This window comes from Carcharodon carcharias, chromosome 23 (genome assembly GCF_017639515.1).
Source record: "Carcharodon carcharias isolate sCarCar2 chromosome 23, sCarCar2.pri, whole genome shotgun sequence".
In the NCBI taxonomy this organism is placed as follows: domain Eukaryota; kingdom Metazoa; phylum Chordata; class Chondrichthyes; order Lamniformes; family Lamnidae; genus Carcharodon; species Carcharodon carcharias.
The window spans coordinates 4,813,232-4,834,007 of NC_054489.1; the positions used below are offsets into that span (position 1 = coordinate 4,813,232).

The 20,776-nt window shown below is 42.8% G+C and overlaps 1 protein-coding gene across 5 annotated transcripts in view; it reads right to left on the reverse strand.

The window, feature by feature from the left end:
- Positions 1 to 20,776, reverse strand: part of LOC121269018 (ATP-citrate synthase) — an 81,463-nt gene that overhangs the window by 12,349 nt on the left and 48,338 nt on the right. For 3 of the 5 annotated variants that reach the window (XM_041173379.1, XM_041173381.1, XM_041173380.1), the window contains 7 exons: positions 13,299 to 13,328; positions 7,801 to 7,942; positions 6,049 to 6,217; positions 5,097 to 5,201; positions 2,613 to 2,809; positions 1,306 to 1,387; positions 149 to 259 (listed from right to left, as the gene is read on the reverse strand). In XM_041173379.1, coding sequence (XP_041029313.1) covers positions 149 to 259; positions 1,306 to 1,387; positions 2,613 to 2,809; positions 5,097 to 5,201; positions 6,049 to 6,217; positions 7,801 to 7,942; positions 13,299 to 13,328 — 836 coding nt within the window. The remainder of the gene's footprint in view (positions 1 to 148; positions 260 to 1,305; positions 1,388 to 2,612; positions 2,810 to 5,096; positions 5,202 to 6,048; positions 6,218 to 7,800; positions 7,943 to 13,298; positions 13,329 to 20,776) is intronic. The other 2 variants (XM_041173383.1, XM_041173384.1) reach the window with 2 other exon arrangements.

Here is a 20,776-nt window from a genome sequence, read left to right on the forward strand (position 1 = left end):
GATCTAGGTTGACAAAGTCTCATCACATAGGATATGAGAAAAGAGTTTTCATCTCAACCATCTGGGCTGGATTTGAACACAGGTCAACTTTTTTGTTTTAAAAAGATGGTTCACAGTAGGTTATCTGAAATGACTAATACACACTCACCTCAGAGGCAAACATAGTTGCACAAGTCCCAATGCACCAGATGACAACAGGCTTTGTAATTCGTCCTTCCTTAATGCCTGAGCAGATCTTGTACTCCTCAGTTCCACCGATCTACAGAGAGATTTAGGTTAGATTGCTCTCTTGCTTGCCTCAGTTAATCCTCCAACTAGGATGTGCAGTGTTAAAATTCTTGTATTCTGTTTTTAAACCTTTCAGTCACTGGATACACAACTCCCAGTGATAGTGTCACCAAGCATTAGTGTGTGGATAAGAGTTGGGGCTGGTGTCCAACTCCCCAGTTTTACAGACATAGAATATTAGTGGCAGTGCTCACTCCTGAGTCAGAAGGTCCCACTTCAGGTCTTAAACATCTAGGCTGACACTTCAGTGATAAGTGATGGGTTGTCAGGAATAGGGATCTACTGGAGATGCTAAACCAAGGCCAATCTGCCTTCTCTGGTCAACAAGGCACTATTTATTCTGCCAGTACACCAATAAATGAAATGAACTGGTCTTAGTGCTGTTTGTGGAATCTTGCTGTACACAATATGGCTGCCATGTTTTCTCAAAAATAGCAACTGCGCTTCAAAAGTAATTTGTTGGCTGTGAAGTGACTGAAGATGTGAAATTCTCCATTTCACAGGTTTCATTTTCCTTTCGGTCCAAATTCACAAAACTATTAGAAAATATATTACCCTTTATAAATCAATATTTCCAAAATGCTGGGGGATTTGGTTTCAGTGCGTCTTGTAAAAACTTTCCCACTTTCTCCAATCTCCCCTTCCCATTGACCCCACCAAAAAAGAAATTAAAAGTGAAGAAAATGAAAATATGAGAATCAGATTTTTAAAAGAGACTTATAATTTTCCTTAGTGTGTAAAGTTAAAGAAAAATCGCAAAGGTCTAAGGTAGATAAATAAAAGTATTGCTTCATCAGAAAGCAAAATATTCTCCTAAAATAGAGTATCATATCCTATAACCCAAACATCAGCTCTGCCACAACTGATGTACCATTGCCCAATAGCAATCACACAGTAATTACCAGCAAGACCTTAGTTCCCTTACTAACAACAAACAATTGACAACAGCGTCGGTAGCCAGCAAAGAATTGGAACATCGCCTCAGGACTTAAACCAATGACACCCGGAGCCACTCACCTCTCCAAGGACAACAATCATCTTAACTCCTGGTGTGTCCTGGTAACGCAAGACATGGTCCATGAATGTAGATCCTGGGTACCTGGTGAGGGGAGGGAAATAGCATCCTTTGTCATTTTTCCATGTTAATATTTACTCAATGCAAGAGATATTTTTCAATTGTTAATAGTTTTGAAAGAGATTTAATTATAATCAAGGGTGTTTAAAAATGTGATGCAGTTGCAGGTGAAATGCAATCTCAGGAACTTACACAGTAAAGGCAGTGGCACCTAGCACATTGAACAGGGAGCTGAATGTCACATTCATGTACAGGGAGCTGAATGTCACATTCATGTACAGGGAGCTGAATGTCACATTCATGAACATGGAGCTGAATGTCACATTCATGAACATGGAGCTGAATGTCACATTCATGAACATGGAGCTGAATATCACATTCATGAACATGGAGCTGAATATCACATTCATGAGTATGGAGCTGAATGTCACATTCATGAACATGGAGCTGAATATCACATTCATGAGTATGGAGCTGAATATCACATTCATGAACATGGAGCTGAATATCACATTCATGAGTATGGAGCTGAATGTCACATTCATGAACATGGAGCTGAATATCACATTCATGAGTATGGAGCTGAATATCACATTCATGAGTATGGAGCTGAATATCACATTCATGAACATTGAGCCGAATATCACATTCAAACAGAGGAATGGGAATATTTTACATTCTGCAGGCAGGTGGTGACTTTGTTTTATTAGTGAGGGTATTTGTCATTTGATGATGGATTTGGGGACCTTTTGCAATTAAACTGTGACATTCACATTTTGTGGGGTAGATGAAGAAACTCAATTAAAAAATGGGATGTCAGGCCAGATCACTTGCACTGGGCATCAGCAGGAGGCAGCAGTGGGTGAGGAGTGGGGGGCAGGGGTGGCGTGCGGTGAAGTACTGTCAACAGTAAGTACTGAAAGAACACTTAGTACATTGGCATGGCAAATTCAAGAGTCAGTTTTTACTCTGCTGCTGGACATCTTCCAGTGGTGAAAGTCTGCAACAATCCACTCATTGATTTTGGAAGTTAGTCAGTCAGTTAAATTATAAATGACCTCATTTTTAATTAATTGAATGCCAATTTCACAGTAGCAGTATTAACAGAGAATATTTAATAGGCAGGCAGTAAGCTGCGATTCTACTGCAAGCTTTGACTGCTGTCCCCACAGAAACCAGTTAAGGAGGGCCCTCAATGAGGGGATAATCCCACAGCTCTTCAAACAGCCATCCTGCCCACAGTTCTTACCGATCTCCACCGATAGCAACCCCTTCATAAACACCATCGGTGGTTCTGGAGATAATGTTGTTGAGCTCATTAGACATTCCACCAGAGCGCGAGACATACGCCACGCTGCCAGGACGGTACAGCTTGGAGGCCAGGATGTTATCCAGCATTCCACCAGTGTTCCCAATCTTATAGCAGCCTGGCTTAATGCCACCCACCTGAAAAACACCCATTATGTAAACTATGAAATACAAGCTGGAGCCTGTTTTAAAAGAAAGCAGCACTTTCTCTACTCAAGTTTTATTTTCCTAACACATTGGGACTGATTCACGGAATGCAGCTCCAGGAGTACTCGCCAGCACTCAATCGCCAATTCCTCATGCAGGCCTAGGCAGCACGTGTTGGCCAGCTATTTGATCAAGAGGGACGTCACCATCAAGTCCTCACCCAACGACCGCTCATGCAAATTTCACCAAGAGTTCCTGGACAGTGCTCAGGATCAGGAACGCTGGATGATTTTCCCCCTTGAGGTCACTTTGAATTCTTGCACTTTGAATCAGTTAGCTGCACAAAGATGTGAGATACACACAGGTACAAAGTAATGCCATTTGTATCGGGAGGCGATGGACTGCACCCAGGGTGTATGTCACTACTGTAATGAACATTGTCTGATGTGGCTGTAGAGGCCGATTTGACAGTGGCAGTCTCTTCCGCAGCTGGCACAGATGAATGCCACTGGCCCAAGGTCGACTGATGTTTTTCCATTTGAAACATACAAATGACTGTTTCTACAGTGATTCTACTCAAGTGAGGAACCATCAGGGAGATCAAAATATATTGAGAATATAAATTAAATGAAAAAAAAAAATTGAAAAAGCAACTGATGTGATTTAAGCAGTCTGTGTGAAGGAGCCAAACATGTCACTTAAATGTGAATGATCTTGTTGGGCTTTAAACCAGCATGGTCACATCATTTGACTCAGAAACATGAAGTCAGCTCCCTCCAGTGGGGTGACAAGTGTCCAAAAATATCATGGAAAAGGAGGATAAAACACAGCTGGATTACAAGTGCTGAAGTCTATAACCCTAGAAACCATTTCATACCATAGCCTACTTAATGATGCAGACCCCTTTTTTCTATGTGCCATCTGAATTAATCTCCCCATACTTGTCTCATTCCCGTCACCTTTTAACTTTCACCATTTATTCATTCTTGCATTCCACTATCACGTAACTTTTAAAGCTGTTACACCTCTAACTCCCTTCAGTTTAGGTGAAAGCTCAATGGCCTGAAACTTTAGAGCTCTCCATAGATACGGCCTGAACTGGTGAGTATTTCCAGCATTTTCTAATTTTCTTTCAGGTCTCCAGCATTTTGCACTCGATTAATCTCCTTAGTGTTCCAAGGATATTTGCAGCATTGACAGTCAGTGTCTGAATCTGGGGGTATGCTCTCTAGATCCGGGCAACCGCCCAGCACTGTTGTCAACTCAGTGGGGAAGCGCACTCAAGGGCAAGAGGCTGAGCCAGGGGTTGGAGAAATGCCAAGTGTTACCCCTACCCACCAACCTGATCATAGCCTCAGGTTCCCCAGCTTAAGGGAAGTGGGGGTGGGGTCAGGTAGTTCTTATTCACTCTCAACCCACCCAAAAGAGAACCTGCAGGCAGAGGAGAGTGAAGGTCAGTTTTAATTAGTTACCACCATCTACAGTGTGGTTCAAGCTAGGGAACCAATTCACAATGCAGCTGGAGCAAAGCCATGTCACTAATGAATTGGACACATGCATCAGTGAATTAATTCTCATCCAGCTGTGGCATCAGATAGTTTCTTGCACCTTTGGGGGCAGAAAATCAGAGCACAAATGTTTTCAAAATAAAATGATCAGACGGGGATAATTAAACTTCACATTGAGTTATGTTCTCCTTTAAACACTGCCACTCCACTTGTCTCTTGCACAGCAAGTCTGTATTTTTAATGAGTCTCCAAACAGACAAAGCTAGAAGTCAATAGAAGTAACCCTCAATGAGCATTCAAATGAAGGAGTGGGGCTAGGTTACTATTGATTCAGCAGCTCCCCTTTGATCAATAGCATTAAACAAAATGCTACACACTCCTCTCAGGAGCAAAAAAACCTCATTCTTGAAGGACTCATACACATACTAATGCATACCAACAGAGCAGAGGATTACAGGACCGAAAAGAACTGGATATTTTTGAAGGGAAATAATTTGCAGGGCTATGGGGGGTGGGGTGGGGAGAAAGGAAGTTGAGTAGCTCTACCAAAGAACCAGCATAGACATGATTAGCTGAATGGCCTCTTTCTATGCTGTAAGGTTCAAGAAATATCCAGCAAGGAGGACATCTCACCACCCTGCGCAAGGTAACACTGGACATCAGGAAAAAATTTTAAAACACTACAGAAAAAATGCTGTTTTAAAGAAGCTTTAATCTCGGTAATCTTCATACTCAGTTCCAAACAGATGTTCAAAGGTAGACTTTCTTACTGTAGCTGGCCCAATGATGGTGACACCTTTCTCATCCGCCATCTTGATTAATCTACGGGTCAATGCTTCAGGGATTCCTTCAGCAATGATGGCAATTGTCCGGATCTACAGTATAGAGAACAAGTACAGGTGGACTGAAGTACAGTCATTGCAATCATTCCATCTTGTATACCAGCAAGAATAGGGAGGAAGAAAGTTAGGTTAATAAACCAGCTTCTTGAGTTATTAAAAGCCTCAGTATTACTCAGCCATACAAATTGGAATTACCCAAATCAATCCGTTGCCTGTACTCCATTATCTGATCTCAGCCAAAGGTGGCAGAAGCTCCACAAGGAGGCAGGGAGGAAAGAGGAGACAGGAAGAATAGAGACCTTCAGTCAATATCCACCTCCTAAATATTCAGGTGACACTTGTTCTCTAGCCTCTCAGTTGTCTGTGGAACCATAGCTAGAGTCAACAAGCCTGGAAAGGGAAGGAAACAGAAAAAGGCCATTCATCTCTGACCTGATCCACCGTTCAATTTGATCATGGCCGATCACTAAAGGCTTGGCAAAAATAAAAAAGGCTGGATTAAAATTAAATCTCATTACATAGCTTAGAACCCATTACCACTTTGATTAGAATGTTCACTAAATTAAGAAAATTATTCTCAAGCCTCCTGTACAAACTCTCCTGTATGGGCTGTATATAAATAAAAACTTCATATGTTACAGAATATATGGCTTTTATTATGGAACATATAGATGAGCCAGCATAGGTATGAAAGGCAGAATAACCTTCTCCTGTGCTGTAAGATTTTAAGAATTTACTGTAAAGCTCACTTACACCTCTTATCTGGGGACAAATGACAAAAGCAGAATGTTAAAATGTCCAGAGCAGTCTTGCTGTCCAAGCTGGTGAGCAAGCTATGTATTTTAGTTATGCTATTTGAATGTCAAATGAAATAACAAACCTGGGAGAAGCTCATGGTTTCCACAGTACTGTCATATGCTGAGCGTAATGAGGCAAAGTTAATAAGAACATCCACTTCTGGGTGCTTCTTCAGGGCATCTGCCATGTTCTTATAGACAGGAATGAGAATTTCCTTGTGGCCCCAGTAGAATTTTTGCTTGTGATCACCACTATGGAGCGAGAACAAGCATGGGAGAGAGGGAGAGAGAGACACACACACAAGATTAGGAACCGTCAACACAAAAGGCAGACGCACTCTAGTAACCTCAAGCTTTTATAAACCTTTGTAAAGGTTCCAATTCAAACTGGATGCAGAGAAAAGTTTTTTAAAAATCTTATGCAAAGTCTGATTTCACTGTTGAGTGAGATTCTTTTGTGTGAGTGGCCAGGGTGAGCAACAAGCCCACACAATGAGACCCAGAGAGACTTACACATCCAGACCAGCTCCTGCCTGAACCCAGCAGAAAACAGCCTGGCCAGTGGGCAGAAGTTGGTTGATGGGGATCAGCAGGAACAAGACTCAGCAATCAGGCAACTGGTGGTGGGTGGTTGGGGGAATGGTAGCAAAGATGTGATGACTGCACTCAAAAGAAGAACGAAGACTTGTGACTTCTTGAGGTATTAAGTGACTTGCCCTTTCGTTGGATGCCATTTACACAGTAAAAACATCCAGAGCAGTCTCGCTGTCCAAACTCTCTAATCACAAATGCTTGGGCCAAGGCATTCCGAGGTTTTGGAATTTTCTGGATTTCAGAATAATGTTAGACCACTAACTCCTGCCACCAATGAACAGGAAATGGAAATGAGGAAGTCAGCTGACTCCAGCCACTGGCACATGTGCAGTTTCTCCAGCCCTTTTCGTCATTATTGTCCCCCCAAAACATCAGTTGTCCCAACTCCCCTTGTCTCCTTGCCCCTCCCCTACCCATCACACCCCCCTGCCCAGCCCCTACTCCCCACAACCCCCTGCCCAGCCCCTACTCCCCACAGCCCCCTTGCCTCGTCAGCACCCACACTCCCCTCCAGTGCTCTCATCGTTCACCCAATCACTCCTCACTTTCCCCGTGGCTCCTCCTTCTCCCTCCAGCTTCTCCCTCCCAGGCCCCGTCTGTTCTGGAAGTGAGCCAATAACAAGGGGCAAGGGGCATGGGGCATGGGGCCGGGAAGGGGGTGGAGGCAGCAGTGAGATGCGAGGAGAGCAGTGAGGGAAGCAGAGTGGAAAGTGGCAGCGGCTGTCAGTAAAGTACTTTTAAAAGCTAATGAAACTGATTCCATTTGTGTCAATTACCAGTTCTTAAGCACCAGTTCTGGGACAGTGACTGCAATGGAAAACTCCTAGGGCTATCCAAGTTAACTTGGAGCTGGAGTGTTGATGCAGGCAACTGTCTGAGACATCGCTGTCTGTTAAGTCATAGACTCTGACACAGTATCAGCAAACATGCAGGAAGGTGCTCTCCTTAGTGCTGCGGCACAAACAAACACATCGTTGAAATAGTGCCTAGAACAGTTTGAGATTTACCTTCAACAGTCATTAGGATCATAACATTAACTCTTTTGCAGTGCCACAAATGGCCGATCCTAGAGTTGCATGTGCGCACAACAAAACTCTGGATAACTGGCATATCTGGATTTTGGAGTTCTGGATTTGAGAGGTTACAGTATTTTCCCAATACCACATTACAATCCAACATGTCAGTGCCCAGCATGCATTAAACCTATAGAGTGAGCAAGGGCGATGGAAAAACACACTTACGTGAATGGGTAAACCATGGCTGCGACAGATGGTTCATCCCGTGAACAGACGTAGTCAAAGTCCAGCATTCCCTGCACAGCTCGTGTCTGCATTCCCCAAATAATGGACTTTGTGTGGCGGCTGAAGAGGGTGGTGGCTTTACCTGAAAACCAACAGCACAAGTTAAGTGACATGCCATAACTTGAATCAGGTTTTCACCATGGATCTTGAAAAAAAGGGAAGTGGATCCACAAAAGGCAAAGCAGGAGGACTGGAGAACAGGAAAGGGGGCTGGAGGAGAGATCAAAATGCTACCTCAACAGGAAACCTGATTGAGCTCAAGATTACAAAATCATAAATGCAACAAATTGGTTGTCACAGAGGATGCTTCAAAACCAAATAGCTTCTTGGGCCCAAAGCCATTTCCTTCCCTTCCACCTCCCTTCTTAAAGTACATTCTATCACCCTTATCCAGCCCAAGAAAATACACACATTTTAATTACAATTTTGTCACATTTAGAGTGCAATCTCACATGATTTGGGGACATGAGTTGTATTCTCTGAAAATATAGTTGTGTGAATGTTATTCCTAGTTTTAAACTTCACATCTGGACACTTCCATCCACCAGAGCTATACTGAATGGTAGAAACAGGACTAGTGTCAAGGTATCACTTATATAATTGAATGAATAGTAAGCTTTTGACTGGTAAGATATTTGAAAAGCAAACCTGTCATTTCTGATTAGGTAGAGTTTACACTTGGTTTGGATCAAGGATGAGGGGATGGGGGAGTGGAGGAAGGAGTTAGGAAAGGGGCAAATATTTTTCAAGATGCCTCCCAATAGCCTGACATCAACCAACCAACTGGCCAGGGGTATACAAGCTTTTTACCTGTGTGGGTCGCTTGGGTTTGTACCATGGAGCCTCAGGGGCTCCCTTATAATTTCTAAATCCACACCATTAATTTGTGTGCATTTCAAGTTTTTATTATTCATTCAAAGGACAAGGGCATTACTGGCAAGGCTAGCATTTATTGCTCGTCCCCAAGTAGATGTGACTGCTCTGATTTAGGATTTATCGAAAGAGGCAACAGTGCTATGAACAGCCTTTTCCAAATCGCCAGGCCCAGGAAATTCAAAACAGGACAAACCAGTAAGCGAAATTATAAATGAAAACAGAATGGAGTTGCCTGGGCAGCTGGTGCTGGTTTGCTGCAGTTCACAAGATGCACATGACCCACAGGTTGCAGTTTGGACACCCCTGCAGGTAGATATTGCTATAAAGTACATGTAGGCTTCCACTATCTCACACTCCCCCTTATCATCATTCAGGTCTATGTGAAATAGCTGAGTGAGTGCACATTAATATTCTAGATAAAACTTACTCATTCCATTGTCTTTAGGAGTAGTACATAGAGCCCTGAATTTAATGTAATTTGCTGTGTATTTCAAAGTGCCTGCATTATCCAGGGTATCCATTTTCAAGCAAGTCAAAAAAAAGCATGAGCATTAAAGGTTAAAATAAAGGACTTTATTTTATATCGTTGGATTCAGGACAGAATTGGTCCCATGGTGCCACCCTCACCTGTTTGCACAAGGCTTCATCTAGCACTAGCAAGCCAAGCATTAGCTTTAAGCTCTACAGAAAATGCCTCTGCACTGCCAGAGAGCAGCAAATTGGATGGTTCACCTTCTTACCATCAAAAGAAATATAGCCAGTGGCTGAAGTTTTGAAAACCCAAAACCACCCTCAGATAAAAAAAAAGATTATCACAGGTAAGACCTTGGGTGAGAGGTCATCAAAGAATAGAATTCAACAAACTCTTTGAAATGATCATTTGTTTAGTGTAGGGAAGTTTCTTGAAGATATTAAACTTAAATTTGAGAGTGATCAGGGAGAAAAAATAAAATCAAAAGGATTTCTTGCCCAGAGCGCTGGGTACCCAACAGAAAGGTTTGTTATACCGATCAGCCACCATGCAATTTACCTGGTTCACACTGACAGCTGTAACTCACAGCACTGAGGACAACACTGTTGTAATTGTACAAGCACAAGATAACCCCTGTACAATTATTCAGAAGTCTGAATTGCCACTCTGTATACCATTGTCTTCCAATCAAGATGCTCATAACTGAGCTTCAGGCCCTGGCAGGCTGACAGCAGTGCCGATGGAATAGGTTCCTTTTTGCTACCACTGGGCCTTTGCCTCCAGTGCTCTGGAAGAAAACCATCCTTAGGCGCCTGGATATGGGAAGGGTTGCTGGGATGAGATAACCCAGCATCAGGCTCAAATGAGAGTACCTGTTAGTATTTCTCATGGCCATTCTTTATTAGAACTGAAAACTGATAGGTAAGTGAACCTCTTTAATTAAAGGGGTACCGTGGTTTTGCAGGGTTCTACTAGGATCCTTAGAGACCAAATAAAATGTTTAAATATCTGTTCCCATTAATTGTCATACATTGAAAATACTGATCCTATAAAATCTTGGTGTTCTGATTTATCCAGCAATGAAGCAACAGCACCAAAAGCAGCCCTTTCCAAACCCTACCAGGCTGATGAAATGCATGGAATAAAAGGAATGGTAAAAAAGAAAAAGTAGCAAGGTAGATACAAAATTGACCGAGTGATAGGAAACAGAGAGCAATGGTTAATAGGTATTTTTCACGCTGGAAGGAGGTTTATAGTCGAGTTCCCCAGGGGTCAGTATTGGGACCCTTGTTTTTCCTGATATATGTAAATGATCTAGATCTTGGTGTGCAGGGGGACAATTTCAAAGTTTGCAGATGTCACAAAACTTGGGAGAATTGGAAACTGTGAGGACAGTGTAGGACTTCAAATGGGCATTGACACACTGGTGGAGTAGGCAGGCAAGTGGCAGATGAAGTTCAATGCGGAGAAGTGAGGTGATACACTTTAGTACAAAGAACACAGTCAGTATAAAATAAAGGATACTATTCTAAAGGGTGTGCAGAAGCAGAAGGACCTGGGTGTATATGTACAAAAGTCATTAAAGGTGGCAGGACAGATAGAGATAGCTGTTTCTAAAGTATACGGTATTTTAGGCTTCGTTAAAAGGGGCATAGAGTACAAGAGCAGGGAGGTTATGATGAACTTATAAAAGACACTGGTTGGATCTCAGCTGGAGTAGTGTGTACAGCTCTGGGCCCCATACTACAAGGATGTGAATGCATTGAAGAGAATGCAGAAAAGGTTTATGAGAATGGCTCCAGGGATGAGACACTTCAGTTATGAGGAAAGATTGGAGAAGTTGGGACTGTTTTCCTTGGAGAGGAGAAGGCTAAGAGGAGACTGGATAGAAGTTTTCAAAATCATGATGGGTCTGGACAGACTAGTTAGGGAGAAACTGTTCCCGCTCATAAATGGATCGAGAACCAGAGGGAACAGTTTTAAGTGTTTTGCAAAAGGAGCAAATGTGAGATGAGAAAAAAAACTTTTCACACAGCAAGTAGTTAAGGTTTGAAATGCACTGCCTGGAAGTGTGGTGAGGTAGGTTCAGCTGAGGTAATCAAGAGGGCATTGGATGATTGTTTCTATTTAAATAACGTGCAGGGTTACAAGTAAAAGACAGGAGTTTGGCACTAAGTTAAAATGCTCAGAGAGCTGTGTAGACACGATGAGCCAAATGGCCTCCTTCTACACCGTAACAATTCTGTGCAAACAGGACAACCAGCAAGTAAGGTATATACAAAGCAACAATAGAAATGAGACATCTGGCCTTCAAGGGCCATACTTTGGACACTCCTGCTAGGTAAGGCTGAAAGAAAAAGGTACAGAAGTAGGGGAGAAAATGTATAATGAAAGAACTAGAGTCAAGAATGCAAAGTCCTGTCACAGGAAGGCAGTCAGCAGGGAGAACGGACAGCAAAACAAGCTTGGGAAAGCTGTGAAAACTGTTACATGAAGATGCACTAGTCCCGCACGACTGTCCCCAAGAGACGACTTAGCAGACTTGACTTTCGCTCTTTTGTTATACACTCTTCCCTGCTGCAGTTCCTTTTGTTCAGCCTTACAGAGCAAGTGGTGTCCAAACCTCTGCCCTCGAAGCCCAGACAACACAGTCCTTCTACTGTTTATATACCTTATTTGCTTGACTGTCCTGTTTATATTTCATCAGCCTAGGGATTTTAGAAAGAGCTGCTCTTTGTCCACAATTAATTAGGACAAAAAGGCATGAAGCTAGCCAAATAAAACAGAAAGATACTTGCATAAATCTGTCCAAAATAGAGGTGACTCTAGAGGTGACTGAAGTGGAAAGTAGAGGGAGGGAGACAGTTGTTCTGTCTTACATTAGAGCTCACTTATCTTCCAGGCTGATCGTGGGCTTACTTTCAAAACATTAACTTGCCTTCTCTCTGTATAGATGCTGACGGGCCTCATGTATTTCTAACATTTTATGCTTTATTTCAGATACCCAGTTCCTTAAATCTATTTCTCGACTGCCATTCACCAATTTTCCTGAAAAGGGAGTGTAGATGGTGGGGGTAAAAGGGAATGAGGAACTGTAGAGGGAAGAGCATTCTATGACGGTATTTAAACCAACATGCAGATTCAGAGAGTGTTGCCAGTATCAACAGTGATGCAGGTGGGTTGATGGCTCGAATCACCTGCAGGGCAGCACAGGGATGAAAGAAGGGGAAATTTTTAAAAAAATGTATTTCATTGTCATTTGAGCTCTTCACAAAAGTTCAAAGATTTCACCCTGGTCATATTTTCTCTCTCTCTCTCACTCCATAAAAGGTCTGAAGGGAGCCACAGGCTATCGAGTTATATCAGGTCTCATGATGTGGAGGTAACTTTTAATTTTAAACAGGGAGCTGAAACAATCAGCAGTTCAGAAGACTCTGCTCACTGTTATCAATAGGCAAAATTAATATCGGATGGGCCAGCATTAATACTGTACGCTCAGTGCTGACAAAGTTCTTCAGTACTTATATTCAGAAAACAAGGCCTTTTGGGCAGGCTTGCTTTGTGTAAAGCTTGCTGGGGCTCTTGCAGCTGCAGAAGCAGAAGTGGTTGTGGAGATGTGGCTATAAAAGGCAGTCGAGAATTAGTCAGCCATTGCTACAGAAAGGCCAAGCTCACACACACGCTATTTTGAGTTCTTTGGATCCCAGCTGTGCCCCCGTTGAATGGACAGAGCTCAGACCCAAAATATTGAATCATGCTGGAGTCGCCTTGCTGTATACACTCCAGTGACACCAGCCTACAAACAGCAAGCTGCAAGAAGTTAATGCTTCATTATATTATAAACTCAAACAAAAAAGGTCTGCTCCATACTGTTTAAACGCAAAGAAGGAATATATCAAGGATGATTTGATCCCTTTGATTCCCAGTTCTCTCAGGTAAATAAACGCCCCAGGGATTTACCCACAAGTTAATTTTATCCCTAAAATCAAATGAAGCAGAAACACTACAGCTCTCTGCTGGAAAGCAGCATGGTAAATAGCAACCAAACACCTTTCATGAACATACATTTATCCGTCCGTAGCCCTCCTACCTCTTTTCTTTTCTTGCCTTGCCCTTCCTTCTGTCAAAGAGAGATCACCAACAAAAGAAATGCATCACATACAGTAGGATTTTTTTAACATATCACTACCTGATACACCCTTAATGGGGCACCCTCTCCCTTCTGAGAAGCGATACCCATTTTCCCCTCACTGTGATCAATATGCTAAAGAAATGAGGACAATTCCACCACAGCAACACAAAACAGTTTAATCATTTGATCAACTGTTCTCTCTGCTTCCAAATCAACTTAAATTAAACAATCCAACTTAGAAGTGTTGTACTTAGGGTGGAGAATTGTGATCTGACAGGGAGCTGGGCAAGTAATAAGACATGAATCACAGAACCTTAAATAGCACAAAAGGAGACCATTCAGTCCATTTTTCCTGTGCTGGTTCTTTGAAAGAACTATCCCATCACTAGCCATCCTGGAAAGTCAACCAATTACTTTTAGGGATATTCCCTCAGAGAGATTAAGTGGAGCATGGTCCACATAGCATAGATTGTGTTATCTGCATTTTGGATGGAGTTTACCATCTCTGAAGTTTAACTGAGGTTCAGAACAAGCAGGCATAACCATAAAATTAGAGCTAGCCCATTCAGGGGTGACATTAGGAAGTACTTCACACCATGAATAGTGGAAATCTACAATTCTCCCCCCTCCAAAAAAAGCTGCTGAGACTGGGGTGCAAATAAAAATCTCAAAACAAATAGATAAATTTGTTAGGCAGGGATATTAAGGATTACAGAACCAAATTAAATGAGGTTAAGATAAGACTCTGGCAAGCTGCATAACTAGGGTGGCAGAAAGGGCCTTAAACTAAATGGTGGGGGCAAGGGATCACTTGAGGGGAGATGTGGTAGATTAAAGGGGAAGGCCAAGGCAATAGAGCAAGGTACAGGGTAAAGATAAAGATAATCAGAGCGTGGCAGGAAGGGAGTGTGTGCAAAATTATTGCGTGAGTAGATAAGACCACAGTTGGCGAAAATAGTAAAAAGACAGAACTTAAGGTTCTATATCTGAATATGCGTAGCATACATAATAAAACAGATGAAACAAATAAATATGTATGACCTGATAGCCATTACAGAGACATGGCTGGGACCTGAATATTCAAGGGTACTTGATATTTCAGAAGAACAGGGAGCTAAAAAAAGTTGGTGGGTAGCTCTGTTACTTAAAGGTGACATTAGTACAATGTGAGAGGTGACCTTAATTCTAAAGATCAAGATGTAAAATCGGTTTGGGTATAAATAAGAAATAGTAAAGATATAAAGTTACTTGTGAGAGTAGTTTATAGGTTCCATAACAATAGCTACACTGTAGGACAGAGTATACAGGAAGAGATAATGGGTACTTGTAAAAAAAGTATTGCAATGATCATGGGTGATCTTAATCTACATACAGATTGGCAAAGGTAGCCTGGTAGATAAGCTCATCGACTGCTTTCAGGTCAGTTTCTTAAAACAGCACATTCTAGAACATGCTTGTCCAACCAGTGGACTGCAGGCCAGATTGTGGATGCCCCTCCCCACAAAGCCATTGTACATAGCCCCCCGGAGCCAGTTTTCAAAATGACAGTCAGACAGGTAACTAGAGTGTAAGATTGTGCAAGGAGCTGCTCCTCCAATCACAGGCCGTTTCTCTTCTGCATTTGCTGCTGATAACTTCTTTTTCACTAGTGAGCCTTTGTCTGGGGTGGGGTCGGAAATCAAGAGTACTAGGGCCCGGTGGAGGGAATAAGCTGGCTGGCAAGTGATCATTTATCTATCTGCCTTACTCTCAGTCTCAGGTTTCTCCCTTACTCTCACCATCACATACCTACTCAGAGCACCCTGAGACTGGGTGTGAGCCTGGCACATACGCACACTGACCCTCTTACACTCTGGTAATTTTTATAAATTACTCTTAATTTCACTCACTTTTCCAGAACTGCTTTATCCAATTCAGGGTCACAGTGAGTCGGAGCCTATCCCGACAGGCAATGGGCACCACAGAGGTACACCCCGGACTTGTTTCATCACAGGACACACACACACTAAGGGGCAATTTAACCTTAGCCAATCCACTTAACTACCACGTCTTTGGATGGTGGGAGGAAACTGGAGCACCCAGCAGAAACCGACGCAGACACAGGAAGAATGTGCAAGCTCCACACAGATGGATACCCGGTGTCAGAATTGAACCCTGGAGTTGTGAAGCAGCAGCACTAACCACTGCGCCACCAGCACTAACCACTGCGCTACCATGCGGTCCTTAGCTTACTCTTTATTTAAGCTTAATTTATTGCTATGACATTGCTTTATTTTTGCTCAGTAATTGTTTCTCTTAATACTTCAACTTCTTTTTCAAGTTCAGTTTAATGTTGTGCTTAACCATCTCTTTCCAAAATTGACTCATCGCCCCTTGATTGAAAAAAAAATGGAAACGTGCCCCCACAAACAAAAAGGTTGGACAAGTCTGTTCTAGAGCCAGGGAGCTGGCTATTCTAGGCCTGATAATGCACAATGAGACAGATTCATGACTTCATAGTAAAGGAACCCCAAAGCAGCAGTGTTCAAAGCATGATTGAATTTCGCACTGAGTTGGAGGGTGAGAAGAGTGGGTCTAAGACAAATGTTTGAAATTCAATAAAGGAAATTACAAGGATATGAAGGCAAAGGTGAACTGGGAAATTAGGTGAAGAGATAGGTCAGTAGAGATGCAGTGATAGACATTTAAGGAAATATTTCAGAATACTCAGAAAAGATACATTCCAGTGAGAAAGAAAGTCTCTAAGGGAAGGACACACCATCCATGGCTAACTAAAGCTCAAGATGGATTAAATGAAAGAAAAAAAGTGTACAATGCCACAGAGTTGAGTGATAGGTCAGAAGATTGGACAGAATTTAGAGCATGAGAAAGCTAGCTAGAAATATAAAAACAGATAGAAAGAGAATTTCTACCAGTATTTAAAAGGGAAGGAGGAATTAAAGTGAACACTGGTCCTCAAGAGGGTGTGTGTTTATGGGGAATTAATAATGGGAAAAAAGGAAATGACAGAAGCGTTGAACAGATATTTTTTGTCTGTCTTCACCATAGAAGACAAAAATAACATCCCCGAAATATTTGTAAACCAAGAGGTGAAAGGGAGGGAAGACCTCAAAAACAATCACAATCACCAGGAAAAGGGAATTCAAAACCATTAAAACTAAAAGCTGATAAACCCCAGGGCCTGAATGCTTGCATTCTAGAATCTTAAAAGAAGTGGCTGTTGAAATTAGAAAACAGCAAATGTAACTCCTCTATTCAAAAAAAAGGAAGAGGAAACAGGAAATTACAGGCCAGTTAGCCTAACACCTGTCATGGGGAAAAAGCTAGAATCTATTATTAAGGAGGTTAAAGCAGGTCAGTTAGAAAATCTCAATGCAATCACGAAGAGGCAACGTGGTTTTGTTTAAGGGAAATAGTGTTTGACTAATTTATTAGAATCCTTTGAGGAAGTAACAAGCAACGTGGATAAAGGGGAATCTGTAGATGTGGTATACTTGGATTTCCAAAAGGCACTTGATAAGGTGCTACAAAGGTTACTACCCAAAATAAAAGCTCATGTTGTAGGGGTAACATATTAGCATGAATAGAGAAATGGTTAGCCAACAGGAAGCCATGTGTAGGGATAAATGGGTCATTTTCAGGTTGCCAAGCTATTACTAGTGGAGTGCCACAGGGATCAGTGCTGCAGCCTCAATTATTCACAATCTATGTCAATGACTTGGATGAAAGAGCCAAATGTAAGGTTGCTAAATTTGCTGATAGGAAATAGAGTATAAAGTAGGAGGTTTTATTACAATTGAACAGGGCATTGCTAAGACCACATATGAAGTACAGGGTACAGGTTTGGTCTCCTTACCCAAGGATATTATTGCATTGGCAGTTCAGAGGAGGTTCACTCAACTGATTCCTGGGATGAAGGGGTCATCTTATGAGGAAAGATTGGACCTGTGTTCATTGGAGTTTAGAAGAATGAGAGGTGATCTAATTGAAACATACAAGATCCTGTGGGGGCTTGACAGGATGGATGCCAAGAGGATGTTTGGGAAAGGCTAGAACTAGGAAAGACAATTTAAAAATAAGAGGAGTCCCATTTAGATGGAGATGAGGAGGAATCTCTTTTCTGGTCATTAATCTGTGGAATTTTCTTCTCCAGAGAGCAGTGGAGCAGGGTCGTTGAATATTTTTAAGGTTGAGTTACATAGATTTTGAACAAGGGAGTCAAGGGTTATTGGGGATAGAAAGGAAAGTAGAGTTGAGGCCACAATCCTATCAAATGGCAGGGCAGGTTCTATGGGCCAAATAGCTGACTCCTATTTCTAATTCGTAAGTATGACATAGCTCAACCAAGATCCAACTGCATGGCAGAAAAGGCTTGAGGGCAAGTTGCCTCTTCCTGATCCTATTGTCTCAAATCGCCAGAATGCATGAGGAAATTGCCAGAATGCACGATCACACGTTAATCACAATTGAGCAGCCAAAATTTATTCAAGATTACATATAATCGAGCTTTGTAGAGATGGACATCAAACTGTGCCATTTAAATGCCATTTATACATTAGAAGACCAGCTTTCTATTTTCCAAGTTGGTCTCTCAGAGTCTACAGGTAACCAGAGGCACAGCACAAATGATTCTACAATTTAAAAAATACTTCATATATAAATAAAACACAAGTTGCCGACATTGAGCTGCTGCTAGACTTCCCTTGGGCTTGTATTGCAATAGAATCATGGGCAAGATAAACTCCTGCTGATTACCATGTACTGCCCTCCCTCAGCTGATGAATCAGTGCTCCTGCATGTTGAACACCACTTGGAGGAAGCACTGAGGGTGGCAAGGGAACAGAATGTACTCTGCATGGGGGACTTCAATGTCCATCACAAAGAATGGCTCGGTAGCATGGCTACTTACCGAGCTGGCCAAGTCCTAAACGACATAGCTGCTGGACTGGGTCTGTGGCAGGTGGTGAGGGAACAAATGAGGGAAAAAAATACTTGACTTCATCCTCACCAACCTGCCTGCCGCAGATGCATCTGTCCATGACAGTACTGGAGGAGTGACCACCGCACAGATGTCGTGGAGACGAAGTCCTGCCTTCACATTGAGGATACCCTCCATTGTGTTGTGTGGCACTACCACTATGCTAAATGGGATGGATTTTGAACAGATCTAGCAACTCAAGGCTGGGCAACCATGAGGCGCTATGGGCCGTCAGCAGCAGCAGAATTGTATACAACCACAATCTGTAGCCTCATGGCCTAGCATATTCCCGACTCTGCCATTACCATCAAGCCAGGGAATCAACCCTAGCTCAATGAAGAGTGCAGGAGGGCATGCCAGGAGTAGCACCAGGCATACCTAAAAATGAGACATCAACCTGGTGAAGCCATAACACAGGACCACTTGAGTGTCAAACAGCGTAAGCAGCAAGAGATAGACAAGAGCTAAGTGATCCCACATACAACAGATCACATTTAAGCTGTGCAGTCCTGCCACATCCAGTCGTGAATGGTTGTGGATAATTAAACAACTCACTGGAGGAGGAGATGCCACAAAAATCCCCATCCTCAATGATGGAGGAGCCCAGCACTTCAGATAAGGCTGAAGCTACAATCCTGTCCACAAAAAGCAGGACAAATCCAACCCGGCCAATTACCGCCCCATCAGCTTACTCTCAATCATTAGTAAAGTGATGGAAGGGGTCATCAACACTGCTAGCAAGCAGCACTTGCTTTGCAATAACCTGCTCACTGATGCCCAGTTTGGGTTACACTAGGGCTACTTACCTCCAGGCCTCATTACAGCCTTGGTTCAAACATGGGCAAAAGAGCTGGACTCCTGAGGTGAGGTGAGAGTGACTGCTTTTGACATCAAGGCCACATTTGACAAGAGCGTAGCATCAAGGAGCAATAGCAAAACTGGACTCAATGGGAATCAGGGGGAAAACTCACCACTGGTTGGAGCCATACCCAGCACAAAGGAAGGTGGCTGTGGTTGTTGAAGGTCAGTCATCTCAGCTCCAGGACATCACTGCAGGAGTTCCTCAGGGTAGTGTCCTAGGCCCAACCATCTTCAGCTGCTTCATCAATGACCTTCCTTCCATCATAAGGTCAGAAATGGGGATGTTCGCTGATGACTGCACAATTTTCAGCACCATTCGCAAGATATTGAAGCAGCCCAAGTCCAAATGCAGCAAGACCTGGACAACATCCAATCTTGGGCTGACAAGTGGCAACTAACATTCATGCCACACAAGTGTCAGGCAATGACCATCCCCAACAAGAGAGAATCCAGCCATCGCCCCTTAATGTTCAATGGCATTACCATCACTGAATCCCCCACTATCAACATCCTAAGGTTACCATTGACCAGATACTGAACTGGACTAGCCACATAAAAAACTGTGGCTACAAGAGCAGGTCAGAGACTAGGAATCATGCGACGAGCATCCCACTTCCTGACTCCCCAAAGCCTGTCCACCATATACCAGGCACAAGTCAGGAGTGTGATGGAATACTCCCCAATTGCCTGGATGAATCCAGTTCCCACAACACAAAAGAAGCTTGACACTACCCAGGACAAAGCAGCCCACTTGACTGGCACGCCATCCGCAACATTCACTCTCTCCGCCACCGATGCACAGTAACAGCAGTGTGTGTACCATCTACAAGATGCACTGCAGGAATTCACCAAGGCTCCTTCGACAGCACCTTCCAAACCTACGACCACAACCATCTAGAAGGACAAGAACAGCAGATAGATGGGAACACCACCGAGTTCCCCTCCAAGTCACTCATCACCCTGACTTGGAAATATATCATCGTTCCTTCACTATCGCTGGGTCAAATCCTGGAACTCCCTTCCAAACAGCACTGTGGGTGTACCTACACCACATGGACTGCAGCAGTTCAAGGCAGCAGCTCATCACCACCTTATCAAGGGCAATTAGGGATGGGAAATAAATGCTGGCCCAGCGAGCGAAGCCCACATCCCATAAATGAATAAAAAGAAAACTAATTTGCTTAAGCGGCTCATCTACATGCCTAGTGATGGAGGTCACATGTCAGACAAACACAAGAAAAAAGTCTTCAGTGCACTATGGTGAGTAAGGCTGACATCAGTCCAAGACATCTGCGTTTGAGTCTCATCTTGGGAATGAACCAAAACAGCAACTCTAGCTTATCCAACCTTGAACAATTCCTTCTGCTGCAATTGAGTGAAGTGGACCTCTCCCATTGGCTTAAAGCAGCTCCCTTCAAATCCTGCCCATCCCCAAGAGGAACAGAGCAATTAAAACTATTTGCCTTACTTGTACAGAACCAGGAGCAACGTCAAATAAAATGTATTTGCTTTTACTTTAATATCTCAATTCACAGCTTGCCACCCTGGTTTTGCACAAGGAAAACAGAATTTTAAGAAAATTAAAACACACTAATCA